General features: G+C 39.2%; 1 protein-coding gene across 8 annotated transcripts in view; it reads left to right on the plus strand.

Moving 5' to 3' along the window:
- Nucleotides 1-21,108, plus strand: part of TBC1D19 (TBC1 domain family member 19) — a 145,864-nt gene that overhangs the window by 96,433 nt on the left and 28,323 nt on the right. For all 8 annotated transcript variants that reach the window (XM_025887716.2, XM_073891500.1, XM_025887717.2 and 5 more), the window contains one exon: nucleotides 20,124-20,208. In XM_025887716.2, the coding sequence (XP_025743501.1) occupies nucleotides 20,124-20,208 (85 nt within the window). The remainder of the gene's footprint in view (nucleotides 1-20,123; nucleotides 20,209-21,108) is intronic.

Here is a 21,108-nt window from a genome sequence, read left to right on the forward strand (position 1 = left end):
GGATGGCAATCAATATATCACCCACATATTGAAGTAAAGTTCCATTAATCTGTTGTAACCCCCGCCCCCGTTCCATTTTTAAGCATCCCCAAACAAATGTAGGCTGTCTGTGAACCCCTGAGGCAGCACCATCCTGGTCAGCTGGGGGATCTCACAAGTATCAGGGTCAGTCCATTCAAAAGCAAAAAGATATGGGGAGTCAGGGTGTTCCGGTATGCAGAAGAAAGCATCCTTTAAGTCTAATACCGTAAACTAGTTTGCATCTGGAGGAACTTGTGTCAGTATAGCAAAAGGGTTAGGGACTATCGGATGAATAGGAATCACTGCCTCATTCATTGTGCTCAAATCCTTGATAAAGCAGTACTCCCCGTTTGGCTTCTTAACTGGTAGAATGGGGATATTGCAGGGTCACTTACAAGGGGTTAATTATCCATATTTCAAAAATGTCTTAATTAAAGGCTGAATACCTTCTTGGGTCTCTGGTCTTTTCCAAGAATATTCTACGCGTGGTCTTAGGGAGATAACAATGGATGAAATATTATTGGCTCTCCCAGGAACCTCTGTTTCCCATACATTGGGCATTATTCTGATTGTAATATGGGACGGTATACTGTCTGGCACATAAATATTATTTCCCACTTGCATGTCTAGGCCCATTACCATTATAAACTTTGTTTTCTCCACATTTGGGTCTGTCAGTCCTTTGTTTGTGGCTTAGCAAGTAAGTTGCTCCCAGCAAGGGAGTAGGGCATTCAGGTAACAGGAGAAAGCTATGTGAAAGCAAGAGACAGCCCATGCCACAAGCTACTGGACAAGTCAGTTGTCTCACCTGTGGCCATCCATCTATTCCAGTAACTGTACAAGAGTGCTGGGATAGAAGCCCATTAGGCTGAGTCAGTGGCTCCTGTGTCCAACAGAAATTCAGTATCCTTACTTTCCCCACCAGAGATCACCTGAGGCTCTTGGTTATGTTGAGATGTCCGGGAGGAGCCATAGGGAGAGCTCAGGCCCCGTCAGGTCTCTGTAACTTTGGCCAGCAAAGGTTTTGGGGCTGGACCCACCTTCCTTCTGAGGTGGGCACAATCCTTTTTCCAGGGGCTGTCCGTCTTACTGAAGGCACATTGATTGCGAACCCCAGCCTTTTGTGAGCCAGGCTTTGCCAGAGTCCGGCCTTGTAGGTTTCTACACATGGGGATCCATCCTGGAGTTCCCCATTGCTGTATCAAAAGTGGGGCATGGCATTTATTTTGGACAAACAGGTCCATCTTCTCTGCCCTGTCTCTATTACTAAAAACAGCAAAAGCCATATCCAATAATTGGTTCTTAGGAATTTAGGGCCCACCAGTTGCCTTCTGTCATTTTCCCCTGATAACCTGCTGCAGATTGCAGGATAAAATGCACAGCCAACAGTGACGGCCCTTCTGGAGAATTGGGCCCTTACTGGGAGTATTGACCGCCCTTCTGGAGAGTTGGAGAAAGTACTGGTATACTTCTGGAAAGCCTCCATCAGAGACCCTCCAAAGAGAGCCGGGTTTTCACTCTTTCCTTGAGTTTCTTCCCTTACTTTATCGAATTAACTGGCTTAACTATGCATTGGTCTCATTCCCTCCTCTACAGTGCAGCAATGAAACAATAAGATCTGTAGGTTTCCCCCAAGTCAGATCAAACATCAAAATCAGTTCCAGGATGTCAAGTGTCTCCCTGATTTAGGAACTCAGGCCACACAAACTTTACATTGTCCTTTGGGGGCCTGATACAGGGCCATAAAGGGTAACACAGAAGGCGCTTCATTCCATTTCCCTTCCCTCTTACAATATAAATCAAGCTGTAAAATGGTATTGTAATTCAAACTCCCATTTGCGGGCCAGGTTTCTTGGTCCCCCAAGTGATAGTGGGGCCAGGCCTCATTACAATAGAATATTAGCTTCTTCTTTTTCAACTTCTCCAGCATAAGTTGTGCCTAATTATGTAACAAACAAACGGGAATCCATGGGAATGCTCACTCTTGCCCCCATTTAGGACCGTAAGCAAGGAGTCAGACTGGGGCAAAGATTCTAGGATGATATTGTTCAGAATGCAAGAGATCTAAGGCAGAGGAGAGAGTCATTGGCTACAGTGGCCCCCGCCAAATGAATCAGATCAAAGTCATGGGGTTTCCTAGAAACCAAAAGGAGAGAGAATTTCTTAAGGATAGGGAAGCCTGCTAATGCTGAATACTATGGTCAGACAAGATAATTCCTCAATGACTGGGTGAACAATTTAAAGGCCCAAAAAGGTGAAAATTCAGAGGGATAGAAATAGGTGTAGAGGAGTGATAGGGTCTGGCATAGTGAGCAAAAGGGTGCAAAAGATTCCAGCTTGCCACATTTCTCCCTCATCTAACAAGATGCCATGTGTCTCATCCCTATATGCCAAAAACCCAGTGCAACTGGGGGCACCAGGACCACTCTTTATTCTAAGAGTTTTGGTCTTCGACAAGATTGGCCACCAATCCCCAGCATAATTCCAATGTCCCAGAATTGCCGTGAGGAGACAGCCACTTGGCAGTGGAAAACAGAGAGAGAGAGAAGTCCAGACTCTATTCTAGGGAAAGCATGTGGTAGATCGAATGTGCTACTTATGGGGAGAACCAGGGGTCCTATCTTCCCCACTTATCTGTCTGTTTGTCCCAGTGGTGGTCTAAAACCACATGGGAGCTCAGAGCCCTGGATGATCAATCCTTCTGTGTGCATCCCTGGGTGAGGCAAAGATTAATTACCATGGTTGGGAGGAATTTTTTTATGGGACCACACCTGTCCCAAATCATCTCTGATACTTCCCTTGGTCCTTAGTTGCCTCAGAACACCTTTCAGCGGGAAGGAACAAGTGTCCTTTTTCTTCGGAGCTGAGTGACTCAGTCCCTTATGACAACTAACAGCCTTGAAGTTGTCTGGAAGCCAGAGTAAAAAGTTTCAGAGCACAGAGAGAGTGGGGAGTAAGAAGAGCAGGTTCACAGACCAGTTTTCCCAGTTTCTCTTCCTCCCTGGAGAATGGAGGAAGAAAACAGAGAAGCACAGAGACAAAAATTACATCAGCATTAAACCAGCTCTGTTTCCCAGAGGAGGAACTTACCAGTTCCCGAAAGCCAAGTTGTGCTTCGCAGACTCAATTTGGGGATACCGATGTTCCTCTGTGGGTCCCTTTGTGGTCGCCAAGATGATGCGGGCAAGCTGGGTCTGAGGACCCAGAAGGTGTCCCACAGGACCAGCCAAGAGAGTCCTTGGCTGCACACGGGATGGAAATCAAACTCAAGCCAGCAGGAGGCAAAAGAAGAGTTTATTGGAAGAGTAGTGAGTGAGCAGATCAGATAGAGTGTCTGGGAGCCTCAGAAAGGAAACAAGAGAGCCTGTGCTTGGGGTCTGGGTTTTTATTGACATTGTGGTTTGGTACACGTGTCTTCTCAGGCATCCAGGAACTGGTCAAAACAAGGACAGGGTCCAGGTGTCCGTCATAGTCACTTATTCCCTAGAGCCAGAAGGTTTTAGTGTCAAGGTGCTCAGTGACAGTGGTCTGGAATATGCACATGATGGCCTCACCTGGTCATTCCTTAGATGGTATCTGTCGTGCTGGAAGACTCCAAAGAAATCATTAAATCTTCATCCCTTATGAGGAGGACATACATTAAGGCATGCGTAGGGCAAGGGTGCAGGTCCTAGCAAGAACAGAAGCAAAGGGGGAAAAAAACCAATTTTTTTTCTCTTGGGGTCCCTTCAGTTTCCCTGTCTCAGTATCATCTACAAATAAAGACAATTTGTCTTTAATAAATAAATAAATAAAAACAATTTCTTGTTTTTTCTGCCTATTCAGATGTCTTTTATTTCTTTTTCTTATCTGATTGCCCAGAATGTTCTTTTAAAAACACCAATCAATCCATGCCACTTGTGTGATTAAAACCAAAAAGATCAAAATCCCTCATGGGGCCTCCATGACCCTACATGCCTGGCTCACCTCCCCAGCCACATTGCTTACCTCTGTCCTGATTCTCCGGCCCGGTGTGTTCCAACCACTGACTGTTTCACTCCTCAAGTTCCCTGTGTTCCTTTCTACCTCAGGGCCATCAGACCTACAGTTCCTTTGATGTGAAAGACTGTTACCCTCGTGTCTTCCCCAAGTAAATCCTATTTTTCCCTCAGCTCTCAGCTAAAATATCACTTCCTGATGTATACCTTCCCTGACCTACACCCTACTTCCCCCACGCAAACACACAAACAAGGTCTGGCCATCTGAAATGTGCTTTTTAAAGTACTATGTAGTACTTTTCATACCTTTTATTTATAGCTCTTATTATGGCTTATTTGATTATTTTATGATCGTCTCTCCCATATAAATTCCGTAGTGTTTTGGTCCTCATTGTTAATCCTAGTACATACCATGCTGTAGATCCTGAATGAAAATGCTTATCTTAACATCATGTGTTTTTCATTGATGAGGTTTGATTTTTTTTTTCATTGTTGAGAAGGAAGCTTTCTTCTTTTTTATCTAAAGGCTTAATTTTAGGAATTATTGGCTGTCATTGTACAGGGTTCGAGATTTCCTTAAGTCAAGTTTAGGTCTAGATGTGATAGACCCTTTTTGTGAACTCACTCCTAAGGGAAACAGATTAGTTAATGTTGCTCAGTATTAAAGATATAAAGCAAATGAAACCAAACAAACTAAATATCTACTGCTTGGCAAAAATTTTAACTAACTTGTTAAATTTTTTTGGTCCTTCCTGTGCTAATTATTTCAATCCTGAACATGAAACACTAAATATATGAATATATATATTATAATATCAACTAAAGATCAGTAATGACATGATTTATAACATGTTGACTATTCTACTTCAGTGTGTGGGTAAAGTGTAAAGAGAAAGTGTAAAGTTGACAATTTCATCTCCTTTGGTGACTGGAGAGAAGAGGATCGTCAATTTCACATTACAGTTAGAAAAGCTTTTTAGTGGTGGTAAAAGGGACTTTCCAGGTTACAAATCTGCCTCCTTCAGCAAACAGAATCAGTAAGGGTATTGTTTGAAATGAGAGTGGTAACAATTTTTTGAAATAAGTTCCAGAATTAACCCTTGAAGGTACAATGGTACCTGCTTATCCATAGTTTTGCTTTCCATGGTTTTGGTTACCCATAGTCAACCATGGTCCAGAAGCAGATGATCCTCCTTCTGATGTATAGTCTGAAGGTCAATAGTAGCCTAAGGCTGCATCACATGCCTACATTATTCCCTTCACTTCATCTCATCACGTAGGCATTTCATTATCTCACATCCTCACGAAAAGAAGAAAGTTGAGTACAGTACGAGACATTTTGTGAGAGACAGACTATATCCACATATTTTATATTACAGAGTATTGTTATAATTGTTCTTCTTTATTATTATTGTTCTTAATCTCTTATTGTGCCTAATTTATAAATTAAGCTTTCTCATAGGTATGTATATGTAGGATATATATATAAGGTTCTGTACTATCTGTGGTTTCAGGCATCCACTGGAGGTCTTGGAACATTCCCTATGGCTAAGGGGGGATATAGATAGATATTCATTTTTGCCGCTCTCACATAAACTTGGAAGCTTACAAGTGACTAAGTCTGACAAACAGAATTATTTATGAACAATGGATATATCTCTGAAAAAAGCAGAGTAATCATCAGTAAATATTTATTGATCTTTATTGATCTCTATATTATATGTAAATTATACTACCTTTGATGGGCTTACATTCTAGCTAAGGAGACAAAACAACATAAAAAATGTTTTGAAATTGTTTTAAGGTGTTTATGTAAAGCATTGGATATTAATTCATATCACAGACAGTAATACTGTAGGAGTGTGCTTTAACCTTTATTTTCCATTCTTATCAATATTTCAGTCCCAATTGTATTTTTTTTAGCTAGATCTCATGGGCTTTGCTACTTTTAGTACTTCAGTAATAATACTAAATAAGCTTTAATGTGGATCTTTATCCCTATAAAATAAAGAAAAGGGTAATTATAATACATAAGCTTTGTCTTTGGGAATTATGCAGATAGTTATTAAGGAAACACTTTCCATGATCACACCTTTTAATGATTTATTTTACAATTAGTCTGACTAAAGAAGAGAGAAGTTCATTTTATGTAGTAAAAATATATGTAATAGTATGTATTAAAAACAATATTCTATTATCAGAAATTGACTTCTGATTTTTCTCTGGGAAAAGAATTATTTATATATGTGAATTTATGTGTGTGTGAGCGAAAGAGAGAGAAGACATAGTTTGTTTTATTTTGTTGTGTTTTTTTTTTAATCATTAATTATAGGCTTTCCTTTGGCAGAACTGCCTAGCTACACAACTGCTCTGTGAGGAAATTGTTGATGATAATGGAGTAAATTTAATGTTTCTGGCCATGCCCTGGGTCCTAACCCATTTATTGAGTTTTGTGACTAGACTACAAAGTTAGATGGCATGTGACACTGCTATGTCCAAAGATAGATGAGAAAACGTCTAGTAATCCCTCTTTAAGGGAAATCTGGGCCTGTGTTACAAGGATACACCAGGCACTGCTCCCAAGTGTCTCATGTTAGTTACCTAAATTTTATAGGCAACAACACTGAATATTATACAAATAATGCTTTGAGTAATAGGCCAACTTTTTAGTGTTCCAGAGTTTAGTTAGTTTTTATTTTGCATGAAATTCTTAAAAATACTTTGTGATGTTTAAAATGTTAAATTGTCAGTTTTAAAATGTTTTCAAACAGAAGATGCTCCTCATTCCACAGAAGTAAATTGGGTGATTAATCATTTTGGGGTTCTAGTACATCATGACAACCTATAAAAGTTAACTTGTGGTCCAAAGTGTATAAAATATTCATAAGGAAGAATTCCTAGATAGTAAAGGGAAGACATGGGGACTTACTCATTCTGTTGTGTGACAAATCTTCTATCCAATGCTTGGCTTATCTAGCATATACTCAGCAGTACTAACATATTAGAGTATGCCATACTTACAGATATTTTAATGCCACTGAATGGAGTTTAAGAAAGGCCGAGGGACAATCAAATATCGTTTATTCATGTATCCACGTCACATTATATTGAGTGTGTTCTGATACAGGCACTGTGTTAGGTGCCACATAAAAGGATTTTATCAAACTCACGTTTTAGTGGAAAATGAGGGGAAAGGCCAATGCATAGTTATAATTTGATAAATGTTCTGATATAAGTCTAGGTAATGTGCCATGCAAATACAGTTAAAGTAGACATAAATTCTAGGAGTAGTACAGTTTAGGGGTGACTTCAGAACAGAAATGTTGTAAGAAATGTCTGGTTCTTAAAGGCAAGGAATTAGGAGGAGAATGGGAAAAAACAAAAATGCACATGAACCACATGCATATGGTGACTGGTAAGGAGAGATTAGCTTAGCATGGCAATGAACAGCTCCAGTGGTTCAGGTGATAACGCATTAATGGGCACCTGCTAGAGAGCAAGGTCTGTGTGAATAGACAAGAGAAAACAAAGAAATGTCGATACCATGATCAGTCATTATAATCACTTCCTCTTGAATACATGTCCAACTCCCTTGCCTCCCTCCCACTTTCTAATAGTAATTACCTGACAAAACCTTAACCCTGGTGAAATACGATTCTCTACCAATTCTGCGGCAGCAGTATGCTTTTGTATGTGGCTGGAGAGAAAGATGCAGCCATGGTAACTAGCTGTGCTTTACATTCATGACCACTAAGAGTTCATGACCTTAGTATGCTTTACATTCATGACCTCAAAAGTTATTTCTGCCCAGAAATTCTACTTCATTTCCCCAGTTCAGTCATCCATCCGTTTCTCCTTGATGACTTTGCGCACCTCCTGTCTTCTTCATACCTCCACCTCTTTCTCTTTCAGATAATGGCTTTGAGTCCTGTTTCCGAAAAAAGTCAAAGCTCTGAGAAGAGAACCCCACATACTCCCACCACCACGTGTACTGCACCCACCTGCGCCTGTACTCATATACTCAGCTTTCCTTTCCTCTTATTATGGATAAACTGTCCCTGCTTTGATCTATGATAAAATCAGTCTCTACATTTGGACGCTAAAACTCATGTCACTTTGGTACTCAAAAGCAGTGCAATTGTTAGTTTTTCTATTGTCAATTTTCCCATATCTATTGGATCCCTCCTCTCAGTATACAAATATGCTGTTATTCCTCTCATCCAAAAAACAAAGCAAAATAAAATGAAACAAAAATCTTTTTTTTTTGAGAGATTTATTTATTTGAGAGAGAGAGCACGCGTGCGCACGAGCTGGGGGGAGGGGCAGAGGGCGAGGGAGAAGCAGACTCCCCACTGAGCAGGGAGCCCAGCACAACCCTGAGATCATGACCTGAGCCCATGACCTGAGCCCAACCAAGTCAGATGCTTAACTGACTGAGCTACCCAGGCACCCTGAAACAAGAATCTTTCTTGATCCCTGTTCCTTCCAGCTACAGCACCATTCCTCTGTTCCTTTATTCAGCAAAACTTCTTTTAAAAAATCCATGGATATCGGGGCGCCTGAGTGGCTCCGTCAGTTACGAGTCTGCCTTCGGTTCAGGTCATACACAAGGAGCCTGTGCTCATGCTCTCTCTCTCTCAAACAAATAAAAGTCTTTAAAAAAAATCTGTAGATACTGTTTTCAATTTCTATCCTCCTATTCTCTCTTGAATCCTTCTTTATTACTTTTTTTTGCCTAACTGTTCCACTAAAGTCACGAGTGACTTCATATTGCTGAATCCAGTTAGTTCCCACTTCTCATCTTACTCTTCTCATTTGGTTAATCATCCCCTCTCCTTGTCTTCTTCTCTTTTTTCACTTACCTTCACTTATCTTCTAGGATATTGTGCTTTTTGGTTTCCTTCTGTCTCACTAGCGGGCATTCTCGTTCACCTGGTTTTTCCTCCTCTCCCTGTCTTATCCTGGAATACCCCGGGGATAAGTCCTCAGACCTCTTTTCTCTTTCTGTCTTTGCCCTTGGTGATCTCATCTATTCTCACGGCTTTATATCATCCATGTAATGACAACTCCCCATTTTCTGGACCTTTCCCTTAAACTCCAGGCTTATATATGTGCTCCCAGGAGCTATTCTTCTGCCAAAAAGCCTTATTACCCGAGGCTCATTTCCTGACCACTTTTAGGTCCTAATTTAAGTAGCAAAGTTAAACTTCTCCCAGTGTAGACATGTGCATGTGTGCGTGCATTATCCTGCATGTCTGCATTATTTTTTCCATTGCATTTACTATGTGACATACAATATATTTTGCACAGTGCCTGCCATGTAGTATGTGTTCAATAAATACCTGTTGGAAGGAGGAAGGAAGGCAAGGGGGGGAGGAAGGAAGAGCAACTATCAAAGGTAGATTTTGGTGACTGGCTAAATAGTAGGTTGGGAGAGATGTAAGAATCAAGGATGACTGGATTTTCAGGTTTTCAGTAGCTGTAAACTTGATGGTTCCAGGAATTCAGATTAGTCATACAGAAAGAATGTATAGGTTGGAAGCCAGGGAGACAGAGAAGGGAAAGATTTTAAATGTTTGTTTTTCTCTATAAGAATGTGTTAAGAAGATGAGAGCCCATGCCTAAGCAAGAAACTAGTCCAGAAAAAAAGGCTTTGTTTTTTTTTTAATTTTCTCCCACTATTCTCCAGTCATTGCAAGTGAAATTGTCAGCACTTTTGTCATTTATTTATGCATTGCCTATTAGGTTCCAGGATCTGCTCTAGATATATTTCATAGCTAATTGTTAACCTGTAAGGTAGGATTATTCCCGTTTTACAGATGGAGAAGCAGAGGCTCAGAGCCCAAGCTCAGTACAGCTACCAGGACCCCAAGCTAGGCCTGCCCAATTTCAAAGTCCTTGTCAGCCACTTTGCCCTTTAATTTATGAAAATTTAAATCAGGGAAGAGTGTTTTAAAGAATCATTTTTGAAAATTCATCATTTGAAATTCTCCAAATTGGTTTGAAAACAGTTGTGTAATAGTTCTAAGTTAAAGTGATTTCCAATTGATATCCATTGTTTCTTGTGTGCTTTTTATTACATAAATAACTTATTTTTTAGAAACGTTCACCAGAAATATGTTTTCAGGAGACTGAAGAAAACTATAGGCTCAAGTAAATCTTTTGTAGCTACATGTGGACATTTTAGGTGTAATTCTACTGTATAAACCATAGTTGGGACTTACACATGCAGTTTCTTACAGCTCTCCTGAATAAAGTAAATCATTACCATGTATAACCTTATCCTCATGAAGTTCAATTTTCACTTAATTACTAAATAATCAAAGTTAAACTTTCTAGTTAATTTGCTTGTGAGTTTCTGGTTAATTGAAGTTGTCATCTTTATATAATCACAAAAATTTATAGCAAATTTACAATTGAACTGTTACTTCCTTACAGATACAAATTTGGAATCTCAGAAGCTCAAAGAGCCCAGGTTAGAGTGGCAGTTGGCAGCTCTTTGCTCGTACGCTAGGGTGGCACACCGGAGCATGGTGTTTGACGTACTACCTCCGGCACTATCACCTTACAGTCAGTTACCGGTATTCTCTCTAGAGCAGTCTCAGATGTCTTGTCTTCGCTAGGGCAACAGAGACTCAAGGAGTGTATATTTAAGCACAGATCTTCTCCTAATATTAGTATGTTCCCACCAGCCTGCTAAGGGAGAGTTAATACAAACATTTCTTTAGAAATTGTTCTCTTTCCAGGCAATGCTAGAAAGATATTCATAAGTATATTTTCCTTTTGCTTTATTTTACCTTAATTATATTAATTTATTATTGGTTGTATTAGTTTGTTATTATATTAGCTATGTTACTTTATTAGTTATATTAATTGTATTAGCTTATTAATTGCAGCTATAACAAATTGCCACAAATTTGGTGGCTTAAAACAAGTATATTTTCTTACAGTTGTAAAGATCAGAAGTCTGAAATGAGCTTTAGTGAGCTAAAATCAAGGTGTTGTCAGAGTTGTGTGTGTTCCTTTTATAGGCTCTGAAGGAGAATACATTCCCTTGCCTTTTCCAGCTTTTAGAATACACCTGTATTCCTCGGCTCATGGTCCTTTTCTCCATCTTCAAAGCTAGTAGACAGTATCTTCAAATTTCTCTGATTCTGACCCTGCTGCCTCTCTCTTTCACTTAAAATGATCCTTGTGGTTATGTTGGACCTAACAAAATTATCTAAAATAATCCCTTCCTGGGACACCTGGGTGGCTCAGTGAGTTGAGCGTCCATCTTTTGATTATGGCTCAAGTCCTGACCTCAGGGTTGTGGGATCAAGCCCCACATTGGGCTCCACTCTCAACACAGAGTCTGCTTGAGATTTTCTCTCTTCCTCTCCCTCTTCCCCTCCCCCACTTGCACTCACTCTCTCTCTCTTTCTCAAAAATAAATAGAAATAAATCTTTAAAAAAAAAAAACTTAAGGGGCACCTGGGTGGTTCAGTCGGTTAAGCATCTGCCTTTGGCTCAGGTCATGATCTTGGGGTCCTGGAATCAAGCCCCGAGTTGGGATCCCTGCTTAGCCAGGAATCTGCTTCTCCCTTTCCCTCTGCCCCTCTCCTACCTGCCCCATGTGCTCCCTCTCTCTCTCTCAAATAAATAAAATCTTAAAAAAAAACACTTAAAAAATAATAAATAATAAATAATCCCTTGCTCTAAAGATCTTCAATTTAATCAAATCTGCGTAATTTCTATTACCATGTAAGATAGCATGTCCACAAATTCTGGGATTAAAATGTGGGTGTCTCTGTGGGGGCATTATTTTTTTACCTACCATGGTGGTACAGAAAGTTTTGACAAGGAAAGAGATTAATATTATTTACTGATTTGATAAAATTTTATAGATTTAGAATTTTTTAGAACTTAATGATTTTACTACATTATTGGCAAATATTCATCACAATTATAGGTCTAAAAATAAAAATTATATAATTATGATCATTTCACAATATATACAAATATCGAATCATTATGCTGTATATCTGTATATCTGAAACTAATGTTACTATAAGTCAATTATATCTCAACAAAAAAGATATGATTATGTCAATAGATGACCAAAACATATTTGAAACATATTTGAAACTGTATTTTATAACAACTATTTTATTAAATTTTTTTAAAAAGCACAACATAAAATTTACTATCTTAACCATTTCTAACTGTACAGTGTTAAGTATATTCACACTGTTAGGCAACCTAACATCTTTTTTTGCACTCTTTATATAAAAGAATGGAAATATTTTTTTCATGACATATAAATAATATTTATGTGAAACCAACATTTGCCATCTTAACATAATTAATGTTACTTGAGGTTGAAATACTAGAGATATTCCCACCAAAGCAAAGAAAGAACATGAATCATTTTGGATTTTCTAGCCAATGTATAAGATAAGAAAAATAAATTAGAGTTACAGATATCAGAAAGAATATAAAATTATTATCAAGTATAGATAAATAAAAATTCAAAGGAATTAACTGACAGCTTTTAGAACTAATAAAATAATTCAGTTAAATATGTGTTTACCAAGTAAAATATTAAAATTATTTACTCTTTTAAATATGAGAAGTAATCATTTAGAATATACAGTGGAAAAAAGAGTCGGACAACATAAGAGCTAAGCTCACTCACACTATAAACATAAAGAAATGCTGGATAGAAGATAACAGAATGTGAATACATAGCCAAACATTCATCACAGTTTTCAATGCACATATCCTTTGGACAATTCTATTTCTATGTATTTGTCCTACAGAGATATTCATATATGTGTGAAAATGACACAGTAAAAGGCAAATTACTTTGGCATTGCCAGAAATAGCATAAAGTTGAAAATTGCTTAAATGTTCATTTATAGGGGACTAACCCATTAAATAAATTATGGTATATACTTATAATGAAATACAATGTAGCTCTTAAAATGAAGCAGCTCTATATAAAGCAGCAATATATTCATATGTACTGGTATGAAAGGATCTCTAAAATTCATTAAGTTAAAAAAAAGTCAGATACTGTACATTGTATATGGTGTTCTACCTTTTGAGCTGAAACAGCTGTTGTGAAGGTCCCCAGTAACTAAATCCAATGACCAATGGTCAGTCCTCTTCTTAATTGATCTCTCAGCAGCATTTGACCCAATTGTGCCCTTTCTTCACTTGGCTTTTAAGACACTGCACTCTTTTTGGTTCTTCTCTTACTTCACTGGTCACCAGAGGCAAATCTAGCATTTTGGGAACCTAAAGTTTATATCATTTGGAAAACCCTTTAAACATAGAAAATACAGTATTACAAATAAATCATAATTAGGTAAGCACATGCATAATGGCTTAAAACAAGGGGGGAAATCATAACAAATTATTAGAACAATAAGAGGTTCAGGTCTCCTTTTTCTGAGATCTTATTAGGCAGTTTACTAGAAATGCATACATAGAAATGTTTTCTGATCACAGCCTGACTTCCCCTCCTGACTTAGAGCACACTCCACCTCCCAGCAATTCCCAGCACACTCCACCTCCCAGCAACCCCCAGCACTCAAAGGGACCCATCCTAATAGAGGTCCTAAAGACCCTTCATTAGCATCATGGGAAATTCACCTCTCTTGGTTACTCCTCAATCTCCAAGACTGGTTCCTTCCCTTCTCCCTCCTATCTTAATGTTAAAGTGTCCCAGGTCTCAGTTCTTGATCTTTTCTCTAGTAATACCTACTTACTTGCTGATTTCACCAAGCTCAACTAGCTTGTGACTTTCATTATCATCTATATGTTGATAACTTCTAAACTTGTATCTTCAGTCCAAACTTCTCTCCCATACTCCAGACTGGTATCTCCAACTGCCTATTCAGTACCTCATTTAGGTATTTTGCAGATATCTGAAATTTAGTACGTTGAAAACTGAAGCCCTGAAATCACTCCCGAAATTGTTCCACTCAACTTTCCTATCTCAGTTAATGGTAACCCCATTTTTCCACTTACTCAAATCAAACATCCTTCCACTTGGCATTATCCTTGATTCTTATTTTTCTGACATTATATTTAGAATTTGACCATTTTCCCCCACTTCCACTGTGTTGCAAATTGAGTTCCCAGGGAAGCAGACTGAGATTGAGATTAGCATGCCAAAGATTTATTAGGGAGTGCTCTTGCGATCAACACCTGTAGAAGGGCAGTGAATGAAGCAGGATTGAGCAGAGAAAGAAGTCTAGCTGCAATACAATATAAATGGAAGCCTTAGCTAATGCTGCAGAGACTTCTAAAGATGAGATAAACCCTCAGGCCTGTCCTGAGATGGGGGCAGGAAATTCAGACCTTTTTGCCATGTATGAGTTGTCACTGGATGCAGGCCACTCCAGGAAAGGGGCATGATCCTTGAGCAAAATAGCTCTCTTCAGCAGAGGCATTCCCTAAAAGGAGCTGACTGCTGAGAGCAGCTGAGAACTGTCTGCTTCAGCACTACTAGCAGCTAAGTCCTTTATTCCTAATGAGAATCTGGGTGGCACATCCCAGTGCCCAGCACTCACTGCTACCAGCTTAGTTCAAGCCATTACCAGTAGTTTCCTAAAGGGTCTCCATCCTTCTGCACCTGCCCCACCCCCACGGCCAATTTCTTCAAAGTGGCTAGAGTGATCCTTATAAAATATAAGTTAGATCATTACACTCCTCTGCAGTGGCTCTCCATTTCACTTCCAGTGAAAGCCGGTATCAATGCCTCGCAGAATTCGGTCTCTCTTTACCTTTCTCACATATCTCTTCCCACTCATCTGCTCCAGCCACAGTTGTATTCGTGCTGTTCCTCTGACATATCAGGCATAGTCCTGCCTTAGCACCTTTTCGATTGTTGACTCTTCTGCCTGGAGAGTTCTACTGCTGGATGCCGGAATGCTCCACCCCTAGATATCCATATGTTAACTTTCTCAAGTCCTTTCAAGTCTTTGATTAGATGTTATCTATATGCAACTAATGAATCATTGAACACTACAACAAAAACTTATGATGTTGTCTATGTTGGCTAACTGAACATAAAAAAAAAAAAGATGTTATCTTCTCAGTGATGCCTACCCTGAGCACTCTGTTTTTGTTTGGTTTGGTTTGGTTTGTTTGTTTTTTAACCTTTAGACATTTTTTTATTTAAATTCAATTAATTAACATATAATGTATTATTGGCTTTAGAGGCACAGGCCTGTGATTCATCAGTCTTATATAATACCCAGTGCTTCTTACATCACGTACCCTCCTTAATGACCATCACCCAGTTACCCCATCCCTCCACCCCCCTCCTCTCCAGCAACCCTCAGTTTGTTTCCTCTGATTAAAAGTCTCTTATGGTTTGTCTCCCTCTCTGGTTTCGTCTTGTTTTATTTTTTTCTCTCCTCCCCTACGATCCTCTGTTTTGTTTCTTAAATTCCACTTATCAGTGAGATCATATGATAATTGCCTTTCTCTGATTGACTTATTTTACTTAGCATAATATCCTCTAGTTCCATCCACGTCATTGCAAATGGTAAGATTTCATTTTTTTGATGGCTGAGTAGTATTCCATTGTGTGTGTGTATCCATTCATCTGTCAGTGGACATCTGGCCATCATAGTTTGGCTATTGTGGACATTGCTGCTATAAACATTGGGGTGCAGGTGCCCCTTCGGATCACTACATTTGTATCTTTGGAGTAAATACGCAGTAGTGCAATTGCTGGGCCAGACAGTAGCTCTATTTTCAAATTTTGGGGGAACCTCCATACTGTTTTCCAGAGTGGCTGCACCAGCTTGCATTCCCACCAACAGTGTAAGAGGGTTCTGAGCACTCTCTTTTAAATGGCAACCATCCTTTTCCATTTCCCCTTTACTGTGTTTCCATAGCACTTACAACCTAAAATACCATATCATGTAATTATTTATAATGCTTGCTATTTATTGCCCCCACCATAATTAAGCTCCACAGAGAGGTTTTTTTGTTTGTTTGTTTATTTGCTTGTCTGTTTCCTTTGTGGTATCCCAAACACCAAGGACCTAGAAGAGTGCTGGTGCATAGGAGAAACAGAAGGAAAGAATTAGTGAACTGATTTAAAAAGATAACATCTGTAGATGTCCTTCAGAATGGAGCACAGAATAAAAGTAATTAAGAAATATGGCAGGTCAAATAAGTGTAGCTCAGTCTTACATCTTGTAGAAGTCAAGTAGAAGTGAATAGAGAATGGGGTAAAGGCATCATTCAAAAAGGTAATGGCTGAGACTTTTCCAGAAATGGGGATAAACAAAATTTAAATTTGAAGAAACATGACAGTCTTGAGCCATATAAATAAAAACAAACCCCAAGTTAAATATACTAAGGGAGTGGGGAAATACAGAATATAAAATAAAATTAAAGTAATAGTAGTAGTAGTAGGCAGCTAACATTTTAATAATATTCTCCATGTGCTAGGTACCATTCAACACACTTTTTTTAAGATTTATTTATTTTAGAGAGAGAGAGAGAGAGAGAGAGCACAAGTGGGAGGGGCAAGGAGAGGGAGAGAGACTCTCAAGCAGACTCCCCCCTGACGCAGGCCTCGATCTCATGACCCTGAGATCATGACCTGAGGCAAAATCAAGAGTCAGATACTCAACTGACTGCACCACCCAGGCACCCCAACATACTTTATATATATTAAATAATCCCCACAATAGCCTTTGATGTAGATACTATTATGGTATGCATATTACACGTGAGGAAACTGAAACACCAAGAAGTCTAGTAGCTTGCCCAATGTCACCAGCTAATAAGTGGTGGAACTAGAATTTGAATGCTAGCAGTGCAGTTTCAAATTAATTCTAGATAGGTTAATGATTTTACCATAAAATGAATTTATTAGAAATGCTAGACAAGTGGCAAGATCTCATTCTTTCTTATGGCTGAGTAATATTCCATTGTATTTATATACCACACCTTCTTTATCCATTCGTCTCTCTTGTCATCTGTAGCAACATGAATGGACCTAGAGGGTATTATACTAAGTGAAATAAGTCAGACAGAGGAAGACAAATGCCATATGATTTCACTTATATGTGGAATCTAAGAAAACAAAACAAATGAACAAACAAAAAACAGAAACAGAGTTATAAATACAGAGAACAAACTGGTAGTGGCCAGACGGGAGAGAGGTGGGAGGATGGGCAAAACAGGGGAATAAGGGGCACAAACTTCCAGTTATAAAATAAATATGTCATAGGGATGAGAAGTACAGCATAAGGAATATAGTCAATAGTATTATAATGACTTTGTATGGTGATAGAAGGTAACTACACTTACTGAGGTGAGCATTGCATAATGTATAGAATTGTGAAATCACCACGTTGTACACCCAAAACTAATATAACATTGTATGTCTACTATACTTCAACAAAAAAGAGAGAGAGAAAGAGAGACCTAGAAGAGAGAGAAGAGAAGAACATGTGAATTCAGAGGCAGAGATTTCAAGCCAAGGAACACATGGAGACACCAGAAACTGGAAGGAAGAGACAAGGGAGGGTTTTCCACCAGAAGCTTTGGAGGGAGTATGGCCCTGCCAGTTCCTTGATTTTGGACTTCCAGTCTCTAGAACTGTGAGAGAATAAATTTTTGTTGTTTTAAGCCACTAAAAAAAGTGCCAGACAAAATTTCCTGTTTTAGTCAGGATGTACTAGGTTATACTGCAATAGCACACAAATCCAAAATCTCAGTGGCTTAAAACAACACAGATTTTTTCTTGCTTATGGTCATGTCCATCTGATAGGATGGGACCTAACTCTGTGTCATCTTGACTCCAGAACCTAGGCTGGTGGAGTAACCACTATTACTGTAACCATGGTTGCTGTGAAGGGGAAAAGAGCGAACATGGGTTATTGCTCTAGTTCTCGAAACTTCCATTTAGAAATTTTCAAATGACACGTATCTGTTTCATTGACTAAAGAACAAGTCACATAGCCACACCTAACCCCAAAGTGGCCAGAAAAGACAAGCTGACATATATTACCCAAGGAGAAGAACCAGAAATATTTGATGAAAACACTGAAAACTTTCATAATCTAGGTGAATATATAGAGAATATTTTAAATGTGGGGAGGAGTTTTCTAAGCATGAAAGAAAGTATTGGTAGATTTCAGCATATAAAAATTAAGAACATCTCTGTGTCAGAAATAACAAATTGAGCAAAGCCATTCATAACATATTAAGGTTAGAATTCTTCATGTGCAAAAAACTTAAACAATTTTAAAAACATCAATTTTAAAAATGGACTAAGATGATGAGCTGGAAAATAGCAAAAGAAATGCAAATGGAAAAGTGTTCAACTTTATTAGTAATAAGCAAAATGCTGCTTTTACTTATAAGATGCTGATAGCCCATTTTGTTGAGAATAATAGAAAAGGGGGGCACCTGGGTAGCTCAGTTGTTAAGCATCTGCCTTCAGCTCAAGTCATGATCCCAGGGTCCTGGGATCAAGCCCCACATCGGGCTCCCTGCTCGGCGGGAAGCCTGCTTCTCCCTCTCCCGCTCCCCCTGCTTGTGTTCCCTCTCTGGCTGTCTCTCTCTCTCTCTCTGTCAAATCAATCAATCAATCAATCAATCAATCAAATCTTAAAAAAAGAATAAAAGGTGTACCGTGTTATTGCTGTATTTATTAAAAACAAAGAGAAAACAAACTCTATCTAGAGGACAGTTGTGTATCAAAAGTTCTAGATTTACAATGCCCATTGCTTTGACCAGACAGCTAGTCCAGTTTTAGGAATTTAAATAAAGCTGTACATAAATATTTAGCTATAGGGAACTTTACTGAAGCATTGTTTATAGTTGGGGAAAAGCGGAAATACTTAAGTGTTCAACAATAAAAGACAGGTTAAATTAACTATTGTTTATCCCTATAGTGGCACATTTTCTGCAGCATTAAAAAACGGGGCAGGGAATATTTATATTATTGAGAAAAAATAGATTGTAGAACTGCATACATAACTCTGCTGTTTGAAAAATGTGTGTATGTATAAAAGTAGTCTGAAAGGATATGCATCAGAATGTTAACACAGGTGGGCTTAGGGGCGCACCTAGAGACCAGAAGTCCTTTTTTGATGATCTGTACTTCTGATTTTTACCATAACCTTGTATTGCTTGTATAGTCTTTTAAAATATAATAAAAATAAATCAGTGGCAGTGGTTGGTACACATTTCACCGCTGGACCTCACTGATGCTCAGTCTCCTTATCCTTTTTTCTAAAGCTGGGCCCCCTTCTTATGCCTTGGACCCACAGTTTCTCCATTGGTTCCTGCTGCTAGTCCAGCCCTGACCTTGTGCCGCTCTGTTAACTGGGCATCTGACTTTTCCTGTCATTCCCAATTCTTTTCTCAGTAACGTCTTTTGAATCCCAGGTCTTCCAATACCAGGACCCAGATTTCCTGTCACTGATCACCTTGGGATGGACCTCCCGCCCCCAAGTTCCAAGCTGGTGTCAGCAACCCGGTTCCTCCAAAGGACCTCTTTGATTCTGACTTTCTGCCCTTCCTATTTTTGTCTCTAGGCAGACACCACACTCCACCTGCTGGGCAGGACACCCAGCTCCTAACCTGTATTGGTCTGCCACTTGTTCTCAGCTGCCATCCCTTCTAGATGCCATGAGTTACCTTTCCTCCCACCCTGAGGAAATGCCCAACCGCCGGCTGCTGCATTCCTGCAAAGACTCTAGGTCCAGTTTCCGGCACTTCCCAGACTACTCTGTGCCACTGTAATTAACTACGGTCCCCGCTACGCATTTGGCACCGGGTTAAATTTCTCCCAGCTGTTTCTCTCTTCCAGATGGAAAACAGTAAAAGAATCAACTGGTAGTAACTTACATTATCTGCTGTTGTTCAAGGTTTGTGTGGCTAACAGTGAGAAATCTTTCGGTGAACTTTGGCCATCACCTTTGGCATCCACTATAACACTTAGCATAGGTGTACCAATAGAGGGCACTCCTCCCATTTCCAGGCACAACACTGAACTGGAAAGATTCTACCTCTGTGCCTGCCGAGCAGGGAAAAAGCAATAAATTACCTGTTATAAAACAGTGCTTAATTGTTTGTTTCTTCCACTGTTGTACCCAGGTATTACTTTGTTTCTCCCGGGATACATCTGTGTTGGGTCATTTTGCGTACAACAGTGCTTCACCACCAAAATCATACATAAGAGGTAAAATTTTAGTTACATAAAGGAAGTATTCTTTAAGACTTACAAAATCATACCAAGACTGTTATATTTTATAGCATTTATTGGTGTTGTTAATTTTTCTTTTATTGTAAAGTACTTAATAAGATTTCTCTCAGATTATTGTAACCATACTTTCACTCCTACTCACATCGGGGGCCCGAGCAACTCATCACAATCACAGGCAAGTGGTTGTCAGAAGCAGCACTTAGAGTTACCTCCTTTATCTTCCCTGTTTACCTTCCCTTCTGTTGCTGTTTTTGTCATCTCTGTTGACTTTTATTTTCCCTCCTAACTACGAGTTTATCACACGAATTTGCTTTTTCTACTTCTTTTTTTCCCTTCTCTATTCCTTCCCTCAAAATGGTCTACCACATTTAAAATTTGATGTAATTTATATGCTATTAGCTCTCTAATTTCTATTTGAGGGCTTTCTTCTCTATCACTAGCTGCCCACAAGGTATTGCTATTTCAATATCCTACTATCACCTGACAACAGATCTAATTTCAGCTGGAAGCCTTTCTCAATTTCTCCTTTTTATTAAGTGGTGAAACCCAGCACTGAAAGCTAATAACCCCATTGTGTATGATCGTTCTGCTGTTCCCATAAAGAAAGAAACTGTTTCTCCTGTACCTCCCAAGTCTGTCGGCCTGATTACTACAACCCCTGCCCTAGGACAGGCCTATGCTACCCACTGTACTTCTGACCAACCGGCTGTAGATTGGGAGGGCCCAACAACCTGCTTTTTGGGTTCAGTTAATTTGCTAGAGCAGCTCAGAGAACCCAGGGAAACATGTACCTCTGCCAGTTTATTAAAGGGCATGATAAGACAGATGACTAGCCAGATGAAGCATACACAGGGCGAGTTCTGGGAGTGTCCTGAG

Source organism: Callorhinus ursinus, unplaced genomic scaffold, assembly GCF_003265705.2.
Source record: "Callorhinus ursinus isolate GAN/ISIS: 27379988/994484 unplaced genomic scaffold, GSC_fseal_2.0 scaffold4, whole genome shotgun sequence".
In the NCBI taxonomy this organism is placed as follows: Eukaryota; Metazoa; Chordata; class Mammalia; order Carnivora; family Otariidae; genus Callorhinus; species Callorhinus ursinus.